General features: G+C 40.3%; 3 protein-coding genes across 8 annotated transcripts; all 3 read left to right on the forward strand.

The window, feature by feature from the left end:
* Positions 1-336: 336 nt before the first annotated feature.
* Positions 337-4,623, forward strand: LOC123509378 (failed axon connections homolog). Of its 6 annotated transcripts, none has more exons than XM_045263649.1 (7): positions 337-355; positions 1,212-1,342; positions 1,495-1,621; positions 2,455-2,654; positions 3,076-3,284; positions 3,771-3,887; positions 4,217-4,623. In XM_045263649.1, exons 2-7 carry the CDS (start codon positions 1,212-1,214, stop codon positions 4,300-4,302), a joined length of 870 nt encoding a protein of 289 aa, XP_045119584.1. In that variant the 5' UTR covers positions 337-355; the 3' UTR covers positions 4,303-4,623. The 6 variants fall into 6 exon arrangements, with proteins under 6 accessions (XP_045119584.1, XP_045119581.1, XP_045119585.1 ...); XM_045263646.1 differs by lacking the exon at positions 337-355 and adding an exon at positions 986-1,115 and having other exon boundaries at positions 1,209-1,342; XM_045263650.1 differs by lacking the exon at positions 337-355 and adding an exon at positions 986-1,115 and having other exon boundaries at positions 1,209-1,339.
* A 596-nt stretch (positions 4,624-5,219) lies between these two features.
* LOC123509376 lies at positions 5,220-21,784 on the forward strand. The gene is made up of 9 exons (XM_045263644.1): positions 5,220-5,433; positions 8,764-8,892; positions 9,659-10,223; positions 11,137-11,326; positions 13,062-13,171; positions 13,660-13,801; positions 14,764-14,935; positions 15,714-15,878; positions 19,241-21,784. The coding sequence occupies exons 1-9, from the start codon at positions 5,401-5,403 to the stop codon at positions 19,322-19,324; spliced, it is 1,590 nt and encodes a 529-aa protein (XP_045119579.1). The 5' UTR covers positions 5,220-5,400; the 3' UTR covers positions 19,325-21,784.
* LOC123509377 (piggyBac transposable element-derived protein 4-like) lies at positions 15,885-19,221 on the forward strand. Its single transcript, XM_045263645.1, has one exon. It carries the CDS (start codon positions 17,104-17,106, stop codon positions 18,097-18,099), a length of 996 nt encoding a protein of 331 aa, XP_045119580.1. The 5' UTR covers positions 15,885-17,103; the 3' UTR covers positions 18,100-19,221.
* Positions 21,785-23,195: the final 1,411 nt, after the last annotated feature.

Genomic DNA, 23,195 nt, shown 5'->3' on the forward strand with positions numbered 1-23,195 from the left:
TTGTTTTGTTTTAATCTTCCTCCTCCTGTGTTTAATGTCTTAATTCTCATCTGTTCCAATTAATTCTCTCTCTCTCTCTCTCTCTCTCTCTCTCTCTCTCTCTCTGCGTATTTTTCTTCCCACATTCTTGACTTTAGTCTGGGTACATGTTTCTTTCTGCAATTCGCAAGTTCTCCTCAGGGAAGCCAAACCAGTGGGTGTGATGTGGTACAGTACGTGTGGTGGGATGTGGTGCGTACGACTATATACGAGTGGCCTTAAAATTCTCAGCTCTTTGACGGTGGTGATGGACGCTGGGCGGTGAATGATGTGAAGAGACGCTACGCTAGATAAATTATCTTCGAAATTTATAAACGTGTGTGGTGAATGACTTTTAAGAGTTAGGGTGCAGCATTGACTTCATCAGTACAGAATGTCTACGTTTTATCTTAACTGGTTGTTTTTTAAAAGGCTCCATTATGATTTGACCATTCAAGATTCACATATTCTCAATTAACCCCTTCATTACTAGTACACATTTTTACTTTAATTGAGATTTGTGTACGATTAAACCATTTTATTAACATAACCAATTAATTAAGGATATTTGGAGATCAGAACATTAATGGCCAGTGTCGCTTAATTGACTATTTTAATCCCCCACATAAGTTTCTGAAGCTGCTTAACATCACCAAACACAAAGAGGAATGAATATAGAAACACGTCATGGTACTGAAGAGGTTAATTTTAACGTTATTTTATCTTGATTGTTTTAGAAAAGACTTTAGGTAGTGTAATTTGTCTTAGTTTAATTTAGGTGATGATCTTTTTATGTTTCTGATAATTTCATTGATAGTTTGAGAGGGATTTTGTTTCATCAGTAGGTTAAAGTGAAACACCATTGACAAAAGTCATTGTATTAGAATAAACTACTCTAAAGCATTTAAAAATAAGAAATATATGTGCGTGTCACGCCCCTCTTTATATACACACACACACACACACACACACACACACCTTTAACCAGAGAGAGATAAGAGGAGTCAGAAGATAAATACTCTTACTTACTCTCAAATCTCAAGTGATACACGCACACACACACATTGCCAGTCTCCACGGCTTCTGCAGCCCACAGGGTACGTAAAGCACTTTCTGACACCAGTATCTGTAGTAGTAGTAGTAGTAGTAGTAGTAGTAGTAGTAGTAGTAATAGATGTTATATCATTCAGCAGATGGCAGGGGGTGACAGCAGTAGCGGAGGGGCCGGTGTGGTAACGACGGTGGTGCTGCTCCTCGTCAGCGTGGTAACAATGTGTGGCGCCGCTATTTACCTGTATGTGCACCTGGCTAAGAGGAGGAGGAGGTAGGTGTGACTACTGATGTCAAGAAAAAGAGAAGGAAGAGGAGGAGATGTTTGTGTTGGTGGTGAAATATTTTTTATCCATCTTATTAACTCCCCCAACAACCATTTCTATTGTCACCTTTACTACTACTACTACTACTACTACCATTCAGGCGTGTGTGGGCTGAGGCGCGCTGCGTGGTAGTTCACTGCCCACCACCAGGGGCGCTGACCCCCTCGATCTCTCCCTTCGTTTTGAAACTCCTCACCTTCCTTAGACTGGCCAAGATACCCTACCAGGTGAGATGCTCTCTCTCTCTCTCTCTCTCTCTCTCTCTCTCTCTCTCTTTTGAGGCCTTAATCTAGCCAATCAATCCATCAGTCAGTCAGCCAGTCAGTCAGTTAATCAATGATTCAATTAGTCAGTCAGTCAGTCAGCTCTCCCACTCTCATTCAACTTCCTCGACCATTATTTATCTATTCATTATTTTCTTTTCACTTCCCTTACCACTTCTCTGTTAACTCGATTTCAATTTTCGCCACCTAATTCTCTTCCCTAAACTGTTTCTTCATTTCCCAATTTCTCCTAAACCCTCCTCTTTTTACTACTTCTTCCACATTTCCTCCACTTCCACACCGATCCCAACTCCTCTTCACTCACTATCTCCACTTACTTTCCTTCGATCCATTTACTTTTCTCTACACTTCTTTCCCTCTACTCCTCATTTTAATTCTCTCCTCCTCCTCATCATTATCTTGCCCTCTTCTTTGTCACCTTCTATTGGAAGTTATGAGGGTTTTAAAAGAGATTTTTTTATGGTTTCACTGATAGTTTGTCATAAATTCTATCCTCTTTCAAGCTCTCGTGGAAGTTATATAGTGGGTGGTTTTCAGAGTAATTTCATGGTTTCTGTGGTAGCTTGAAAAGAAGTCAGCTACTATTTTTTCAAACTCTAGTGGGAGTTAATGAGATTTATAATTAAGGACGTTTTCATGGTTTCAGTTATAGTTTGAGAAGGTTCCTGTACTATTAACAGACTTCAGTGGAAGTTACTGAGGCTTTTATAGGTGTTTTCATGTCCTTTCCCACTCTTTTTTCCCTGTCATTTACTCCCTTTACTCCTCTCTCCCAGCTGGATCACTCCGAGCCACTGGGAGCGTCCTGGCTTACTCCCTGGGTCACTATGGAGGACGGAGAGGAGGTGGCGGACTCTGGCATAGTGATACAGGAGCTGCGGCGAAGACTCAACCTGGATCTTGGTTCGAGCCTCACTGCGGTGGAACAAGCGGTGGCGAGAACATTCACTGTGCTGGTGGAGGAACATTTATGTTGGTGAGTGTGGTGGTGGCGGTGGTGGAGGATGGGCACGAGGCCTCTAAAAAAATTATAAGGGATTTTTTCTTGTTAGTGAGTGTTGTGGTGATGGTGGTGGTAGTGGATTAGAAAGAAGTGGACGAGGAGGAGGAGGAGGAGGAGGAGGAGGAGAACGAGTGGCAGTTTTAAAGAAAATTAAGAATGTGAATCTTTTGTTCTTGTTAATGAGTGTTGTGGTAATGGTGATGGCGGTGGTGGTACGTGGCGGAGGAGGATGAAGTGGAGGAGAAAAAAAAAAAAAAAAAAAAAGGAGGGACAAAATAATTAATGTTATGTCTCTTCCTAATTCATCCACCATTTCTTCCTCAAGATTTCACTGTGCTTCTTTCTTTCTCCCTACTCCTCCTTTCTCCTCCCGTCCCTATGTACTCTCCAATAGGTGTCTTCGTGAGTGGCGGATCAAGATAGACGGTGGGCGGAATCTGTTTGAGGGTGCCAGTCCGCCACCTTGGTACATGCGGGCAGGACTGCGTGTGTATGCATGGATGCGAACTAACACACTCTGGCACCAGGGAATAGGTCGCCTGCCACACCTGCAAGTTAGGAAGCTTACCTGGCGTGACCTGCAAGCTCTATCTGATTACTTAGGTGTGTGTGTGTGTGTGTGTGTGTGTCAATATCATCATTAGTTTCATCTTTCTGTCAAGTTTCTTTGTCTTTATGTAATGAATTATCTTCTAAATGTTTTTGGTGCCATTTTCCTCAAATAAAATCTTAATAAAGTCATATGTTGATCATGAAGGCAATTCTAGGAGTAAAATTAATTTAGGCTAAACTTAGCTAAAATCGACGGACAATGGTAGCGAAACTATACTTCGTTACGGTAGAAACCTCGCTGATGTAACATTTGACTTTGACTTGAGAGCAATCACGATCCACCCCCCCCCAACACACACACACACACACACACACACACACACACACACACACACACACACACACACACTAAAACCCCAATAACTTTCACTAGAATATGATGAAAATTAGTCGAGAGAAAGTGTCGAAGTATTCATAAGAATGATGTTGCATATCTATTACCTGTCGTTATTATTTGTTGCACGTTTGTAATGACAGGTGAGAAGAGTTTCCTGGTGGGCGAGGAGATGACCGAGGTTGACTGCACAGTGTTTGCTCAGATGGTGAATATTTTATGCAACTACAAGCGGTCACCTTACCACGCCATGCTGACAGGTGAGACACACACACACACACACACACACACACACACACACAGGTAATCATGTATGTTACGTGCATCATGATATGTGTTTATTTATCATTATCACTATTGCTACTTTTATTTATTTCTACTACTACTACTACTTGTACTGTTATTTGTACTATTGCTTCTACTACTACTGCTACTGCTGCTACTACTACTACTACTACTACTACTACTACTACTACTACTTTTATAATTGTTTATTCGATTATATTTGTATTTTCTGCATTTGGATTCTCTCTCTCTCTCTCTCTCTCTCTCTCTCTCTCTCTCTCTCTCTCTCTCTCTCTCTCCGCAGATGAGTTCCCTAACCTGGTATGCTACGTCAAGAGGATTAAAGAGAGGCTCTGGCCAGATTGGGACGCCTGCCTTGCCTCCTCTTAGATGTACGTTACTCTAGGATGCTGCTACTTACTCTCCTAGTTATAATAATCCCCTTCACACATTTATTGCTCTTCTTACATGCCCATTCTCCTCTTGTTCTCCGTATTCTCCATATGTTTTTATCTTTGATGCTCCTATTTTATTCCTCTTACCCTATGCTTGTTTTCATTGTGGTTTGTTTATAATACTGAACATATTTGTTGTTGTGTTGCTTTCATTTATATATATTTTATCCGCTTATTCCTTTTGAAATGTTCCTCTTACTCTTGTTCCTTTCATCTTGCAAATGTTTAATTGGTGTTAATAAAGCACTCTTGATATTGTGTTCCTTTGATTTGATACTTTCTATGCATTTCTCTCGATTGTTCTATCCATGTATGTACCTATTTGTATCTCAAGCATAAATTCCTTGAAATTTCAAACGTATAATAGACTATATTTGCCTTGCCACACGTACTTCGATCATTGTTAATTTTAGCTCGTGTTGAAGATTAGGTTTTGTATGGCACAAAGATGAACAGGATATCCCATTAGTGTTTTTATATTCATATTTTATCATTTAACATATATATAATGATTTAAATATATAGAACACGTGAAATGGGGCTTTGGAATTGATGATGATGATGATGATGTTGTTGTTATGGTCCTATGGCAATGTTACCAGATTGACCTTGACCTAAAAAATTAATTGTGCTTGTATCGCATAGCATAACTTAGATATTTCTAGTGCAAAATAAATAGCAAATATTTTCTAATGCTATATTCCATCGAAACAATTCAGGAAAAAAAAATAATAGGTAAGACGCATACAGTTATGAGGACAGAAAATATAACATCATATCGCCCGCAACCCACAGTATAGTCAAATATTTCTAGTGCAAAACAAAGACCAATGGGAAATTAAAACATTAAAAACCTTCAATGAAACCCAGTGAAACAGTGCGTTGTTGAAGTAAAGGTGGTATTTGTGGTATTGGACAAGGGGTTTGCATGAGAGGCGGTGGTGGCAACAGTCACAGTTACTTATCGCTGGACGCTGTCTTGATAATAATTACGTGCATGGGATTCTGAGGCACTTCCCGACCACTGTTCCTGATGACGGAGTTTACTGAGGAGTTCACCCATTCGGTAAGATAATGGGGGAGGCGTGGGCGTGGGTGTGGAGGCGTGTTAAGGCGGTAATGTGGAGCTATGGGGAGGTTACCATTGTGGTGGGGGTGTTGTGCGTGCGTGCCTGTGTTGTCTATGAGAGGTGTATTTGTTCAGTGTTAGCCAGGGTGTATTATTAGTGCGTGTGGTTCTTCTTCTTCTTCCTCTTCTTCTTCTTCTTCTTCTTCTTCTTCTTCTTCTTCTTCTTCTTCTTCTTCTTTGTGTGTCTCGTCCATATTCTCACTCTTTCTGTGTCAGTGTTGGTTGGTGTTATTGCATCTCATTGGTACAGTGCCATTGGTTCAGTTAATCGCAGGTGTCATAGGTGTTGTAATTCACTAAAGCTGCTGCGTCATGTGTTTTCATCTACTTTTCGTTTCTTTATTAAATTTGGGTCGTGGTGGGAAGGCTTTTTTAGTCTCAGGGAAGGGAAAGCTAGAACGTAAAAGAGAATATCAACCTTGAATGGAATCTTGACCCTTTTCACCCTGAGAGTCAAGTATATGTTATTATTTAATGAGAAAACAAAATAACAGGAGTTTAGCATTATCCTAAAGTGGTAAATTTGTAGTTTTAACCAATATACCCTATCTTATATTTCTTTTTCCTTATGTCTAACAAGCTTGGGGACCTCCTTGTAAAGCGGGTTTTAACATAATCTAAACCTAACCCCATTTTCTGATAGGGTAAAATGGGGTTAAAAATGCTCGTAGAAGTGTGATCTAGACCATGAAAATGTGTATAGTTATGTGTGGTGTATTGGTTGAAACTGCAATAATTCCCCTAAAGTGTATTTGGTCAATTTGCAGTTTCACCCAACCAACGATTTTCTGATGTGGCTTATGTGTTTCTGGTGAGATATGTAGTGAATTGATTGATGTTCTACATCACTTCCGTCGCAAATGCTTAGTTTTCAAGTTATGACTTTTTCAACTTATGCCTACCTCTCATCCCCAACGATCTTGGGGGACCTGTGGGAAATCGGGGTTTTTGGGTGGGGGAGCATTAAAACGAGTAACGCGCATTGCAAAACAGGTCCAAAATCAACAAACTCACACCAAAAATCTGTAAAAATACATAAATTACACCTTTGACGGTGGGAGAGGCGGCGGCGGTGGCGGCTGACGCGAGCTTTGCTGTGTTATTGTTGAGCAGCATTGCCAACGATTCGCTACATTTCTGGCTCTATCCGCTACATTTAGCGAAATCCCCCATCCCCTATTATCAGTAACGGGCATAACACTGCATATCATATGTAATATATATATGATGATGTATATATCATATATATATATATATATATATATATATATATATATATATATATATATATATATATATATATATATATATATATATATATATATATATATATATATATATATATATATATATATATATATATATATATATATATATATATATATATATATATATATATATATATATATATATATATATATATATATATATATATATATATATATATATATATATATATATATATATATATATATATATTAAAGTATATAATAATGCATCAGTAACTTCCGGTTATTATTATTATTGTTACTGTTATGCCCGTTACTGATAATAGGTTAGGGGGTCCGGGCGGCGTATCCCCCCGGCTAAGCAGGTTATTTATTATGTTAGATTAGGATAATTTCTGTGAAAATTATTCAGTAGTTAAGTCTTGGAGTTGAAGTTTGGGACATCGGGAATTAAATAAATTAACATCTACTCGCTTAGAGCTTCATACATGTTTCAAAATTTCGGTACAGTAATAATTTGCTTCGTTTAGGCTTTCCCATTACCAGTCAGTATCAGAATGGCTACGTTGTGTGGTGGATGTTCCTACAACTACTGGAAGTTTATCAAGGAGTTCTATCTGGACGACAAAGCTGCAGTCCACTTTTTAAGAAGTCACGGTGTCCTTCCTTTACAAGTACAGTGTCCATCCTGTAAAGTTCCCTGTACTTATAGGGAAGACAGGCATTCTTGGTATTGTGGCCGTTGGACCAAAATAGTTAAGACAAAGAAAAGAAGGCAGTGTAATGATAAAACTACAGAACCACTGCTCCCCCCCTTTTTTCTCCCCTTCCCCCTTCTCTCCCCCAACAAGCTTGGGGGACTGTGGGGAATAGGGGGTTTTGGGAAGAATGCGATTATTGTGGTTTTTGGTTTAATTTAGGGAAAATCTGGTTATGATTTTGTTTTAGGTTATAATAGGTAAACATGTATTTTATACTGATAACATAGACACTGTGCTAAACACATTTATACTGATAACACACACAACACTGGGCTAAACACGCATTTATACTGATAACACACACAACACTGCTAAACACACATTTATACTGATAACACACACAACACCGTGCTAAACATGCATTTAGACTGATAACACTCACAACACCGTGCTAAACACACATTTATACAGTACCTGCAGTGGGGGTGGTGGGGGGGCTTTGCTAAATGTAGCGGATAGAGCCAGAAATGTAGCGAATCGTTGGCAATGCTGCTTAACAATAACACAGCAAGGCTCATGTCAGCTGCCAGCGCCGCTGCCTCTCCCGCCATCAAAGGTGTAATTTATGTATTTTTACAGATTTTTGGTGTGAGTTTGTTGATTTTGGACCTGTTTTGCAACGCGTGTTACTCGTTTTAATGCTCCCCCACCCAAAAACCTCGATTTCCCACAGGTCCCCCAAGATCGTTGGGGATGAGAGGTAGGCATAAGTTGAAAAAGTCATAACTTGAAAACTAAGCATTTGCGACGGAAGTGATGTAGAACATCAATCAATTCACTACATATCTCACCAGAAACACATAAGCCACATCAGAAAATCGTTGGTTGGGTGAAACTGTAAATTGTCCGTGTATTTATATATATATGTGGTAGAATAATGGTTAAGTTGATTGACACCTTTACATGTGTCACAATTTAAGTGTTAGGAATAATGGTACTGACACATTTACTCCTGCTTAACAGTCCAAGAGTTAAGAATAATACTTGGGTTTATTGGCATCTTTACTTCTGTTTCTTCCGTATTCCATTATATTATCTGAGCACATTTAAGAAGTAGGTTTGAAGATATTGATCCCATTCTTTTAGCTAACTCTTTTGACACCTCGAGGACTGGCATCTCAGTGGGCCACTTTGTTTGATTGTTTTTGTTAGCCTTTACCAGTTTTCCCCTCTCGCTTTAAAAAATAAAAGAAATTTACAATGTTAGGAGGATTCTGTCAGTAAGTTTGAGTCACCATACATTCTACCTCACTGGCATCCTTTCCTCCCCACTGCAGCACAAGGCATGTTTCCAGTGCAATGGTTACTATGGCCCAAACTTCTGCCAGCCGCTTTGTGCCACCTGCCATGTCTTCCTGTATCCTGATGATCCCTCTAAGCAGGCCAGTGTGCGCCCCTACCATGAGGTAAGTGAGTGTGTGTGTGTTTTCAGTGACTGGGTTCTTGGATCTGTTAATTTTTCACTGATTCATATTATGATTTTCTATTTCCTCTTTTCTTTTTTTCCATGTGTGTGTGTGTGTGTGTGTGTGTGTGTGTGTGTGTGTGTGTGTGTGTGTGTGTGTGTGTGAATTATGTGTGTGCACGTGTAATTCACCTCGGTCGCCTGCTGGTCACCCAGCCAGTGTTCCCTATTATGGAGCGAGCTCAGAGCTCATAGACCGATCTTTGGGTAGGACTGAGACCACAACACGCTCCACACACTGGGAAAGCGAGGCCACAACCCCTCGAGTTACGTCCCGTACCTATTTACTGCTAGGTGAACAGGGGAGAGACTTGCCTATTTTCCTCGCCGCTTTCCAGGAGTCGAACCCGGCCCTCTTGATTGTGAGTCGAATGTGCTAACCACTACACTACGCGGTGTGTGTGTGTGTTTGTGTGTGTGTGTGTATGGGAATCTATCCAGGATTTACATTTTTACAGGATCAAGTCAAGCTTGTAATGTCCTGTTTTTTTTTTTATATCATGCTATTTTATTTCTTTTCTAAACCTGAAGTATAATTTCTTACACAAAACTTTCTCTAATCATGCTTTTCACTTATTTGTCATGTGTGTGAGTTTGTGAGTGTGTGTCAGTGTGTTTTGTATCACTGATAATTCTCTTCTTGTACATTCATTGTCTTTCCTTTCCTTCACCAAGACAAACAAGTCACTCCTTCCCAACACCCGCAGAAAACAGATGATGGTGATTCGGGCAACGAGGAACCAAGAGAACCAAGTGACTATTACCAGACACAGGAGCAGCTTCCCCCTGAGGCAGCCCCCCAGGCCTTCCCTCAGCATGGCATGGACCCCAAGGCCTTTCAGGAGGAAGCATCCGCAATGGACCACGATGAATTTGAGTACATGGAAGTTGCAGTGGAGGCAGGGGTGGATGGAGGCCTTGGCGGGGGAAGTAGTGGGGAAGGGGTGTCTGGGGTAGCAATAGACATCTCTGGGGGTGCTGGTGGAGGTCTGAATCTTCTTAGGGTGTGTGGTGGTGTGTCTGGTGGTGCAGGGTCACCTGGGAATGGGTTATTGATAGGGGGACGGGATGGCTGCAGGCGAGGGGGTGCTGGGAGGGAAGGGGCGGCAGGGGGCAGTGTCAGGGTGGCGAAGGCTAGGGTGGCAACGGTGAGGAGTGTTGAGGGCCGAGCCTTGGTTCAGCCTGCACTACAGGAACAGATCACCCGTCTCACAAGTCCTCGGCCCATTGAGAACCTCGACCCCACGCTGATCCACCGCATGCCTCCTGAAGGTGAGGCTGTGTGTCTGTTTATGGTGAGGTGGTGGTGGCTGGAGCTCTTACTAATGTTAAGATGATAGATATGGTGATAGTTTTTTATTTGTTTCCTTGTGTGTGTTGTATGTTTTGTGAGTGTGTATGTGTGTGTGTTTCTGTTTTTTACCCAATTGTTCTTATTTGATTGTGTTTTTACCAGATTGAGTAGAGCTCTTAATGTCATTTTTTTTTCTAAGTTACTTTGTCATGTATATCTTAATTTGCTGTGAATATGTATGTGTATGTGTGTGTTTCACTGTTTGATCTGCTGCAGTCTCTGATGAGACAGCCAGACGTTACCCTACAGAACGAGCTCAGAGCTCATTATTTCTGATCTTCGGATAGGCCTGAGACCATGCACACACCACATACCGGGACAACAAGGTCACAACTCCTTGATTTACATCCCGTACCTACTCACTGCTAGGTGAACAGGGGCTACACGTGAAAGGAGACACACCCAAATATCTCCACCCGGCCGGGGAATCGAACCCCGGTCCTCTGGCTAGTGAAGCCAGCGCTCTAACCACTGAGCTACCGGTGTGTGTGTGTGTGTGTGTGTGTGTGTGTGTGTGTGTGTGTGTGTGTGTGTGTGTGTGTGTGTGTGTGTGTGTGTGCAAGAAAGAAATGAAACTATAAAATAAACAGAACAAATACACAAATAGATGCAGATAAACATGGATACAATGTTAAAGAATAAGACAAACACAAACCTTTTTACATAGGGACTAGCAGCTCAGTGGTAATTTTTTTTTACCTAATTTATATTTCCCTTGGACTGTACTGCTCCTACAAAAAAATAGATAAATAAAATAAATAAATAAATAAATAAAAAAGTAGAAAAATCAATAGAAGAAAATAAAAACATCATCCACTTCTACTCCCTTAGTGTGGATGTTGGTATTCAACTTCCTGGACGACATGACGCTGTGGGCGGTGGGTCAAGTGTGCCGGCGGTGGAGTCAGCTGGTGCAGCGCTATGTGTCTGAGGAGCAGTGGCAGCATTACACCCGCCGCCGTTGGCCACTCTTCTCCAGCTTGTACTCCAATGTGCCCTGGCAGAGCATCTATACCAAACTGTGAGTGCTGCCTGTCTGCTGCACTGCTGGTGAAGAAAGGGAACAGATGTTTAAGTGTGGCTGAAATATTGTATTGGAATGTTTGTTTTGTGTGTGTGTGTGTGTGTGTGTGTGTGTGTGTGTGTGTGTGTGTGTGTGTGTGTGTGTGTGTGTGTGTGTGTGTGTGACCACCAGGGTCATCTGCTTGTCACCCAGTCAGTCTTCCCCATTATGGAGTGAGCTCAGAACTCATAGACCAATCTTTGGAAAGGACTGAGACCACAACACACTCCACACACCGGGAAAGCGAGGCCACAACCTGTTGAGTTACATCCCGTACCTATTTACTGCTAGGTGAACAGGGGCTACACATTAAGAGGCTTGCCCATTTGCCTCGCCGCTTCCCAAAACTTGAACCCGAGTGTGTGTGTGTGTGTGTGTGTGTGTGTGTGTGTGTGTGTGTGTGTGTGTGTGTGTGTGTGTGTGTGTGTGTGTGTGTGTATGTGTGTGTAATTCACCTCTGTCGCCTGCTGGTCACCCAGCCAATCTTCCCCATTACGGAGCGAGCTCAGAGCTCATAGACTGATCTTTGGGTAGGACAGAGACCACATCAACACACAACACACACCGGGAAAGCAAGGCCACAACCCCTCAAGTTACATCCCATACCTATTTACTGCTAGGTGAACAGGGGCCACACATTAAGGGGCTTGGCCATTTGCCTCGCCGCTTACTGGGACTCGAACCAGGCCCTCTTGATTGTGAGTTGAGCGTGCTAACCACTACACTACGCGGTGTGTGTAATTCACACCACATGTACACTGTGTGTGTGTGTGTGTGTGTGTGTGTGTGTGTGTGTGTAATTCACTGTTTGATCTGCTGCAGTCTCTGACGAGACAGCCAGACGTTACCCTACGGAACGAGCTCAGAGCTCATTATTTCCGATCTTGGGATAGGTCTGAGACCAGGCACACACCACACACTGGGACAACAAGGTCACAACTCCTTGATTTACATCCCGTACCTACTCACTGCTAGGTGAACAGGGGCTACACGTGAAAGGAGACACACCCAAATATCTCCACCCGGCCGGGGAATCGAACCCCAGTCATCTGGCTTGTGAAGCCAGCGCCAGTGTGTGTGTGTGTGTGTGTGTGTGTGTGTGTGTGTGTGTGTGTGTGTGTGTGTGTGTGTGTGTGTTTTGTTTGTGTGACTTTACTGTCAGGTTGCCAAATATTGCAGTTTATCTGTCATACAAGTCAAAAATACTTCACGTTGTTTGGTGTGAATTTAGTTGATTTAATTATGTATTATGTGTTTTATTTTGAAGGTGATGTTAGATTAATGGAAAGATTGCACTGTGTCATCAGGTGACGAATTGTAATAAAAGGCAGGGTTGCATGACGAGAGAGTGCAAAGATACAATAACAAACAATGAATAAGTTTACTGTTGATTATTGAAAAGTTAATATAAGTCACTTGATAAAAGAAAAATAGCAATAACTTAACATATAATTCATAGCATGCTCAGTAGAACAGGTGTGGTGTGGGAGAGGGGAGGGGACATAACATTAGATGAGGAGAGGGAGATGGAGGAAGAGGAGGAAAGGATGAATGCTTTTTCCTCGTCATCCATATCTGAGAAGAAGGTGGTGGTAAGTATGTCCTCTTCTATTCTGTACCCTAAACTCACAACCATGACACCCCAGACATGCCCAAGATTCACTCACACAACATCATCTATCTTGTGCTGCAGGACTGAGAGTGCCCCATGTTTCATGTGCCTCCACAAGATGTCTCTGCTCACTCAGCCACTCAACAATGAAAACTCGTGGAGGAAGAATCGCCTGCGCAACGAACTAAGATGTGAGTCCCCTTGTCTGTCATGGCTGCTGCTCCTCTCCTGTCACCCCTTGAAGCCCTCAGAGTCATACTTTTCACTGTCACCCTAGTTGCATTTCTCTGGCAGTGATGATGTGTATTACAGTCAAATATATGGTGTTTTTTTTTACTAGGAAAGGAAAGAGTATAGTGTGTCTGAATGGTAGTATGAGTTTGTCTCTTGAAATTTGTAAATGGAGCAGAAAAGATGGATCTGTCTTTTCCTCCATTCATAAAGTGATTTTTCTCTTGATTAACACCTTGTACTTGCTATTTTAGTGTAGTACTTTCCCTCCATCACAGACTGCCTTTATGCCCTTTTGCCTCATTTACCTTCATAGCCTATATCACTATTCATCTCACACTTTTTCTCTCTCTAATGTGACATTTTAACCATTTCACATTTCACACTCTAAATAACCTCACTAATATCACACCACATGTATACTGTCTAGCTTCTGTCATTCTTGCAGCGCTGAGATCAGACCCACCTGAGGGCATTCAGGCATGTCCCTTGGATGAGTTGTCGGTGCATTGGCAGGCTTCCATCAGGGGTCCAGCTGGCTCTCCTTATGAGGGGGGCACCTTCTTCCTCTACATTCAGATACCACACAGGTGAGTACAGATAGTAGTATCTCAAGTAAGTGAGGGGATGAGGAAAGTAAATGTTTGCCTTCCTGTGGATCACTAAATAGTATGGGAGGAGCCAGTGCTGGGTTTTTATTGATACAGAGAACTATAGAAAGGATTCTGTGTAATTGATTATTTAGGGGAAGGCTAGTTATCTGAAAATGGTCTCTGTCTGATGGCTTATATTGAGGTCTTATGGTGGACTAAGTTATAGAAGTGGAGTTGTTTGGTAATTGGCGTTCAGACTTGTTATTCTGGTTGCATTTAGTGACAATTAACTTCCTTTCTGCAATGACAGTTTAAAAGGGTTTGGGCAATTATTATATTTATTTCTTATTATGATCAAGAGACTGCTAAATTTGAGGTTTATTTGGTAGACTTTAAGCTTTTGTTATGTCAAATATTTGCTACATTAGTGCAGGCAATATATGTGGGATTTTGTACACATGAATGCTATCAACTCTCTATACATAGCATGTAAAATTTTGAATGATTTCTATTGCATATTACAATTATATGATTTCAGTGTATTTGATCATCCGATAATTCTTTGTCTCTTATCTTCATTCCCTTCTCCTCCTCTACCAGTTACCCTCTGTGTCTTGCCATCAATGCATCTCAATTCCTTCAATGTATTTTATCCTCTTATGTTTTGTGTCCATTTCATTCCCTTCCTACTCTTCCTTCACCATGTACCCTTTGTGTCCTCTCATCATGCACTTCTTTAACAAGGTATCCCATCAGTGCAATTCAATTTAAAGTGTACTTGATATAATAATATTTTGCCTCCATTTTGATTCCCATCCTCCTCCTCTTTTACCTTCTACTCCTTGTGTCCTCCTGTAATTCACTTCATTAACAAGGTACTCCACCCCTAATTAGTGTACTTCATCATCTAATAATGCTTTGTCTCTTCTTTTATTCACTTCTTCCTCTTCTGCCATCAGCTACCCCTTGTGTCCTCCCATCGTGTGCTTCATCACCAAGATCTTCCACCCCAATGTGTCACGTCATGGGGACATTGGCATTGACTCCATCCAGCACAATTGGTCACTGGCTCTCACCATCTCCAAAGTCCTCATTTCCATCCAGTCACTCCTCACTGACCCATACACCAAGGTAGGCTGGTGGTGGTGGTGGGGTTGGTGGTGATGGGATGTGTTTTTTTTTATTTATACCATGTGGGCTTTTCACGGGAATTTATGGGCTAAAGGGGATACTTTTTAGGGTACCTCCTATCTCAAAGCCCACCCGCTAGGAAACCGTTACCCTGAGTGAGGAAGCCCAACCTGCACTCAGACCGTGGACAGGATTCGAACCCGTGCGCTTGGAGACCCCTCGGATCCCAAAGCACGCATGGTTCCACTGTACCACGGCGGTTTGTGGTGGTGTAAATTTACTAATTTTTTTTCATAGGTTGGACTTTGTTTCCCTATTGTGTTTTTTTTATGTGTGTTTGTGAAAATTTCAACAGGTTTTCTTCATTTGTTATTCTTTTCTTAATGTTTTCTTACTCTTTTGGTTATGATGTTTTTATTTGTTCTTGTGGTTTTATTGTGATTTCTGTATTTTTTTTTTTTTTCTACTTTAGTGTGTAATTTTATTGTGTGTGTGTGTGTGTGTGTGTGTGTGTGTGTGTGTGTGCAGAGTCATGCTTGTGATGTTTTGTTTTCTAAATACATCTTGCACATTCACTTCTTTTGATTCACATATGTTTATTTTTTTCATGTCCTTTTAGTTAATTTATCTATTTATTATTTTTTTCATATAAGAGAGGGTCTGGCCAAGGGCAACTCAAAGGAAATTAGAAGGAAAGTGAAAAAGAGAGTGAGGAAATGGGAACAAAGGGAGAGTGGAGGAAGAGGGAGCAAGTTCATATACACACATGCATTGACAGGTGTGTATGGAGCCTGAGATAGGACAGCTGTATGAGTCCAACAAGAAGCAATTTGAGGGAGTGGCAAAGTGGTGGACCTGGACATACGCCATGCACGACGCTATCATCCCCGAGTCTACAGCACTAGTGTCCCGCCCACTGCCTGCCTGTGGCAGCTCCTTGCAGGTATGTCTTGTCTGGGAGGTGGATCAGGTGGAAGTAGATTTTTTCATTGTCAGGATGTTCTAGCTAAGAGGTTGAAAAACAAGGAAAAGAATGAATGTTGTGTGGTACTGTGTAGTTGTGATATCTTGATACTTTGTTGTCAAAATGCGGTTAAACTTTTGAGAAGATTTAGGAGGAGAGAGAGAGAGAGAGAGAGAGAGAGAGAGAGAGAGAGAGAGAGAGAGAGAGAGGCCAGATAATTGGCTAAAATAATATGATGAATTTGAGAGCTGAAAAAATATGATTAACACGTTACCCGCGATATGGCAACACCCAACACTTGCGAAAATTGCGGCAACCTTCAGACCACTCTCCCGCCAGTCACAGTGCAGCTATGAGAGAGAAATCGCGTAGGTACCTTCGCTCCGTCCCAATGACTCGTATGCACTGATAAAATTTGTGTCTCACCAGTGGCCCAACACGCAGTGCTACAATATTTTCTTTCCCTATTGTGTCTTGAGCCACCAGTGCACCACTCAACTTTTGTACCACCAGTGGCCCAATTTGCCACATTGGAATATGTTGGTCTTCTGTTGCGTCTTGTGCCACTAGTGTACTACTTAATTTTAAGTAAATGGGCAAATGATTATAAGAATATATGTTGACTAGTAAAAAAATTGGACCACATACGATATTTATGAAAGTACTAAGCAATTATGTTGTTTTCATTAGATTGATTTACTGATATTTTTATGTCTGCAGACTATGGATCCTTCGTTATTCTATGGTAGTCATGATGACCAAGACACCTCTGATAAAGATTTTACTCTCACCATTGTAAGCAACTCGAGTAGCAGTGAAGAAAGTGATGAAGCAGGAGAGACAGAAAATAATGGAGCAGATGAACTAGGAGAAACAGATGATGAGGAATCTGCATCTACCAGTAGGCTTGCACCTGTACAGGGATGGGGGCCTGTTTCTTCCAAACAGCGTCCTTATGCCTTCAGTGGTACAGAAGAACTGGTAATCTTGCCTCATGTAAACCCAGTCACAGGAAAACCAGAGCCTATTGATATGTATGCATTATTCATAACCGATGATCTTCTGGACACAATAGTCAGTCAGACAAATATATATGCCCAGCAAAAAATAAATGCAGCACCACTGACAAGGAGGTCAAGGCTCATTTCATGGAAACCCACAACAAGGAATGAAATAAAAAAAATTCCTAGGTATAATACTTTACATGGGAATTGTTGGTATGCCAGAGATTTCTTCCTATTGGAGTAAAAGCAAGTTGTATGCTGGCTCTTATATTAGCAGTGTGATGACAAGAGAGAAGTTTGAAATCCTTCTTAGGTGTATACATTTCAGGGATAATTCTGATGTTGATGATCCACTTGATCCATTATTCAAAGTCAGACCCTTGGTCACAGCCATTAGAGACTGCTGCCAGGCTGTTTACAAGCCAGGTCCCATGGTTGTGATTGATGAGAGTATGGTACCCTTCAGAGGCAGAAGTAAGGTTAGGCAGTATATTCCTGGGAAAGCACATAAATATGGCTTCAAGTTGTACAAGGTGTGTACTCCAAGTGGGTATACATGGAATTTCAAGATTCATTCAGGCAGTCAAACAAAGCATCAGGGACTAAACTCCACTGAAAGCCTAACAGTAGAACTATGTGAAGAACTATTAGATATGGGCGCCACTCTTTATGCTGATAACTACTATTGCTCATTGACACTAGCAGAATACCTGTTGAAAAAGAAAACTTACCTTTGTGGAACCCTAAGCAGCACAAGACAGTACCTTCCCAAGGAAGTAACTGAAAGTAAAAAAAAAAAAAATGAAATGAAAGGACGGGAGAACAGCAATGGCGTCAAAGTTTTCAAATGGAGGGATAAAAGAAATGTCCTGACTATCTCAACTGTCTCTGAACACAGTGATCAACTAGTTCCCAGTGGCAAGGTAAACAGATGTAGAGAAGAGGTTTTCAAACCACAAAGTGTAATGGCATACAACAAGGCAAAGAAAGGTGTGGATGTATTTGACCAGTACACATCCTACTACAGTCTGCTAAGAAAAGGCAAAAAATGGTACAGAAAGTTGGCCTTTGAACTGCTCACTGGATTAACAGTTGTAAATGCTTGGGTTCTCCATTGCCAGTACTTCCCTAGGGCTAAGATGAGTCAGCTGCAATTTCGAGTCTTTATTGTATTCCCTCATTGGAGAAGAGCCTAATAACATTAGACCTGGAAAAAGTCCTGGAGTCATATCAAGAAAAAGAAATCCTCATAGACTGACTGAGAAAGATGGGCCTAAGAGAAACACAAGAAAAAGGTGTTGTGGCTGCTATGAAAAGATCTTTCTTTCTGAAGGCTTCAAGGAAGCTAGAAATAAAGTGAGAAGGGTAAACACATTCTGCTCTGAGTGTGAGGATAAGCCACACCTATGTATTACATGCTTTGCAGAGAAGCATGATACATAAAATACATGTCTTTCTTTTCCCTGTAAGGAAAAAAAAAAATTTTCAGGATATATGTTACTGTACTAAAAATTATTGTTTTTTTGAGTCTACATATTGCAATATCTTTGAATGTTATTGAAAGGATTTCAGTGGCATAGTGTTTTTTTTTTCATATGTATCATTAGTCTTGTTTTTTATTCACATTTCCCGTTCAGCGTCGGGAGATTGTATTTTTTTATGAATTATCTTTTGGATATCATTGGAAAAATTTGAGTGACATAATGCATTTTTTCATATGGATGTAGCATTTATCATTATTTGTTTTTTTTTTTTTTTTGTCGCATTTTCAGTTTTACATGGAAAAATTATATTTTTCTTATTAATTGTCTTTGAATGTTATTGAAAGTAATTCAGTGCCATAATTCACTTTTTTTCATATATATAATTCATAATTATATATGTTTTTCAATTTCACATTTCAAGTTCTGCATAGGACCTTATATTTTTTTTATTTTTTTTTTCCACAATTTCTTACTATTCTTATGAAAAAAACATACTTTATATTGAGTTTTTGAGTCTCAACATATTGTTTTGAAAATATATTGAAATACAAATTAGTGTTTGACTTTGATTCTGTTCCCACTTCTCTACACCCTTTGTTACTGTATGAAACACTGAGAAATAACCAATCATTATTTACAAATGGGAAAAAAATCTATAAATATATTCTTTTGTTTAATCTCATTTGTGCCACCAGTGTACCACTTCTCCATGAAAAAATATAATCATTGGTACACTGGTGTACCACGACGCGGGTAACATGTTAAGACTTACGTTCACACAGAGAGAGAGAGAGAGAGAGAGAGAGAGAATGTGCTAAATTTGCCTCTCACATTCTTTTTCATGTGTTCACAGATTGACAATGAGGAAGGCAATGGCATATCAGTAAATGGGACGGTGGGAGAGGCAGAGTCTAAGGTTCCACTGTTCCTCAGCTAACCCCCCCAAGAGGCAGGTGGAACATCTGAGGTGCTTCTGCTGCTGTCTGGAGGGAAGACCTAGAGGATGGTTGTCTTCTGCTTGTTTTCTTCCGTATACAAATATTTGTTGTTGAAATGTTGACACTTATTTATGGTGGTACTGTTTTTTGTGTGTTTGTGTGTATATGTATTATTTTTGTTAACAGGGAGATGGTTAATGCTTTTGTGTGTGTGTGTGTGTGTGTGTGTGTGTGTGTGTGTGTGTGTGTGTGTGTATACAAAAGTTATTTCTGTACCTGTTTGTATGTCTATGTATATTGATTTATATATGTATACATGTGTGTGTGTGTGTGTGTGTGTGTGTGTGTGTGTGTGTGTGTGTGTGTGTGTTTGTGCATGTGCATTTGTGTGTTCATGCTTGTTCTATTATTACAATTAATCTGTATATGTTTGATGGTTCCAGGTGTCTTTGGTGTTCATGGGTATTGTTTCATTATTTTATGGTACTGAGTGACTTGCCTTATTCCTCCACTGGGATACAAGATTATGGAATTGCTGGCCAGCCTCTATGAAGGAGCCTGAAGGAGTGCCATGACCAGGGAGGCAGTGTTTGGGCTTCACTGTGATACCTGTGGCTGCATGACAGAGCTGAGGGAGGCAGGGGAGATGTCACAGCAGGAGAGGAGATGATGTATACTAAAGAAGTTGTTGAGAGAAATAGAGGACAGGGGAAGGAGAGATTAAAAGGTTATTAAATTATGTAGTATAAGTCTTTACTCATAATTTTGTTCGTAGTCCATTCATGTCTTGGATTTTCATGAGTACTTAAGATTTTTAATAGCTATACATTAGATATTAAACTTAAAAGCTGAAACCATGATATTGATAAACAAACACTAAAGTATAGTTCCTGGGCTATTACCAGGGAAAGTCCCTTGAAAATTACTCTTAGATGTGTATGAATTTGAAAACTGTGTTCATGGTATTGAGAAATTGGCAGTCAGATAATATTTTTTGATTCACACTTAGACAGTTATCTCAAAAGATGCTTCCTGTGCATTTATTTAGGATCTGATATTTGGATGGATGTTTAAGTGCAAGTGTTTGATGAGAGGTTCTGATGTGTAGGTTGACTTTTATGAAGCCACACTAATTAGGTTATGTGGTGAGGGAATTGGAATATTTGGGGTTTGCTTGGTGTGTGAGGTGGTGTGTGCTGAGTGAAGACGTTGGTGGGTCAGATCCTGCTCTGCCTCACTTCAGTGTGTGGAGCAGAGAGAAACTGGTGCTAAAATGAGAAAGTGAGAATGTCAATTTAAGGTTCTTTTTATATCACAGAAATATTTGTAGCAAAGATTGGATAGTAGTAGTGACAGTCTTATTAGTAATGGTAGAAGATGTACAGTATTTCTATTACATTAGGGGCAGAATGGATAGTGATGACACAGCAGTGATATGACAGGAAACACCAGCATCCTTATATAAGTGACAGGACTGTGATGAGATGTGGAAAGCTGTACACATATTGTTCACTTTTCTGTTTTATTTTTGCTGTTTTGTCATCAAATCAGTGTATTATTTATATTTAACCGAGCCTTTCTTGACCACTTCATTCATTACCAATCACAAGAGCCTTTGATACTTTGATCTGTCATTGATTGTGAAAGGCCACACATGTTAGTTCTCATGAATGCTTTTTAAAAATTATTGATGGAGAAACCTTGTTAAACTATTAGAATGATGAGAACACTTGATAACCCTGATAGCTTTAACATTTTCCACTTTGTCTCATATAGAAATAAGTAAAGGGAAGCTGCATGGTCATTAGGTCTATAAAACCATACACATATGCCTAAATCCACTCATCATCTGTATCCATAAAGACACTTAATCTTTTGAAGCTCCCTATTAACTCAGCACCAACAACCCAATTACAGATTTATCCATTTATTTCAGTAATTACACTCAGTTGATGAGCACTTGTCTTTCCCTTGTACAGTAGCAAGAAATATCATGACCCTCTTTCCTGATCTGTGTATGTTTAATTTGTATCATTCATGTTATGGTGACAGTATCAGTAAGATGCCCGCCATGGCCCAGGTGTTCCCAGGTGTGCCAAGTGCAGCTCCCCATGACAGGTGATAAGTGCACAGCATCATTCAGAATCTTTGTTATTGATCTTTCTTCTCTCAATTCATCTGGTGTAACTTTTTTGTTGTATGTGCAATGTACATAAAATACTGTTGATATATAAGTATTCTCTTGCCAGGCTCAGGGTAGTTGGTGAAGGAGAGGTCTTTGAATTAGAGGTTTTATTTTGCAAGTCTCAAGAAATGGAGATTTATTGCTTTAAGAATGCATTGTGTGGTGGTGAGTGGCAATTGTGGACCAAAAGCCAAAGCTCTTAAGAGAAGTGAAAGAGAAAGACATGCTCTGTGAAATGTGATCTTAGGACAAATAACAATATAGTAATACAAGATTTCTTGTTTCATTTCATTACACTGGTCTATTATATTCATCTCTTTTTAGTGGCTTAGATTTCTTTGACTTTCTATTTCTTTGAGTCTCTGTGTGAGGTTGGACATGAAGCTGGTAGGGAAATATTGAGTATGTGTGAGAAGGAAAGTGTCTTACAAATATCAGACTTTGCTTATCACAGGAAGGAAAGTGTTGTATATTGGTTATTGATTGGTAAGATTTCTCTCTCTCTCTCTCTCTCTCTCTCTCTCTCTCTCTCTCTCTCTCTCTCTCTCTCTCTCTCTCTGGGGAGTTGCTCATGATTACTTCTCATTCAGCTTTTGAGTTTTATTTCTTTACCACCATTGTCATCATTATCTTCACTATTCTTTCTCATCCTTTAATACCACCACCACCTTGATCACCATCATCACTATAACCACTATTTTCCCATCTCTTTACCACCATCACCTCCATTTCAATTTTCCCATCTTCACCTTTATCACTACTTTTCTACCTCTTCACTATCACCATCATCATCACCCTTCTACTATTGTTGGGAGAACACCCATCTACAATCGCCTTTCTACTCGATGAAGCAGTTTTCTTACCTTTAATTCTTACAAAAGTAACAAGTCATATTTTTCTGTCATGGTAGCTGTCCTGGGTCAAAGCTTAACCTGCCTCTGATGTATATCGTACGTCTGCCTTCCGCTCTCTCTCTCTCTCTCTCTCTCTCTCCAGGTGGTAGTTAAGAGTTAAACACCAATTATACTGCTTTGTGACTGGTCTCTTGATTCCTACACATGTGTGACACACACACACACACACGGCAGTTATCTTTGTGGGTGTGTAGTAGTGGTGGTCAGGAACCGTAAACTCAAGTTTTCAAGGAACCGGTTCCTTGAGCGGGTGGAACCGTCGGAACCGGTTCTTTGTGGTAGAGCACGGCTAGTGAATACCAGAGTCTGAATCCCCAGCGCATTGCTTGACGGTTACCAGGGAAGGGTGTAGTGTCCCAGGATTCATCTAGATTACTGGCTGGGATGATTTTAGAATACAAAGTACTGACTCCCGGTCCTAAGAGACTTATAATTATCTGTGATGAATACAGAATGACAGTGAATGTAAATGGATGCACTGTTCAGCTAATGATATACTCTTATCTCACAATGGATTCCTTTAATAATATACATGCTTGAGCTGTCCTATATCGCTTCGATGTCATTGTCTTAGTAGATTTGAATGTGATAAATATTTTTTTCTAATACCGCAAATTTAGGTATTATCTCGAGGATATATACACCTTTAACACAATGTTCTAGAAAAATCTTTGGTGCCTGGAAAAATAATTGTTATGATTCGATAGAAAAAGTTATGATATAATCACCAAATAATGAATTATGTGTGTGTAGGCAAATTATGTTTTTCAT

This window comes from Portunus trituberculatus, chromosome 27 (genome assembly GCF_017591435.1).
Source record: "Portunus trituberculatus isolate SZX2019 chromosome 27, ASM1759143v1, whole genome shotgun sequence".
Classification (NCBI taxonomy): Eukaryota; Metazoa; Arthropoda; class Malacostraca; order Decapoda; family Portunidae; genus Portunus; species Portunus trituberculatus.

Excerpts from the sequence above, each read along its gene's own strand:
- LOC123509378 (XM_045263649.1), top strand. The coding sequence starts at position 1,212 with ATGGCAGGGGGTGACAGCAGTAGCGGAGGGGCCGGTGTGGTAACGACG. Across the intron at positions 1,343-1,494 it reads CTGGCTAAGAGGAGGAGGAG|GCGTGTGTGGGCTGAGGCGC; the intron begins GTAGGTGTGACT and ends ACTACCATTCAG. Across the intron at positions 3,285-3,770 it reads AGCTCTATCTGATTACTTAG|GTGAGAAGAGTTTCCTGGTG; the intron begins GTGTGTGTGTGT and ends TTGTAATGACAG.
- LOC123509376 (XM_045263644.1), top strand. The coding sequence starts at position 5,401 with ATGACGGAGTTTACTGAGGAGTTCACCCATTCG. Across the intron at positions 10,224-11,136 it reads CCACCGCATGCCTCCTGAAG|TGTGGATGTTGGTATTCAAC; the intron begins GTGAGGCTGTGT and ends CTACTCCCTTAG. Across the intron at positions 13,802-14,763 it reads TACATTCAGATACCACACAG|CTACCCCTTGTGTCCTCCCA; the intron begins GTGAGTACAGAT and ends TTCTGCCATCAG.
- LOC123509377 (XM_045263645.1), top strand. The coding sequence starts at position 17,104 with ATGGGAATTGTTGGTATGCCAGAGATTTCTTCCTATTGGAGTAAAAGC.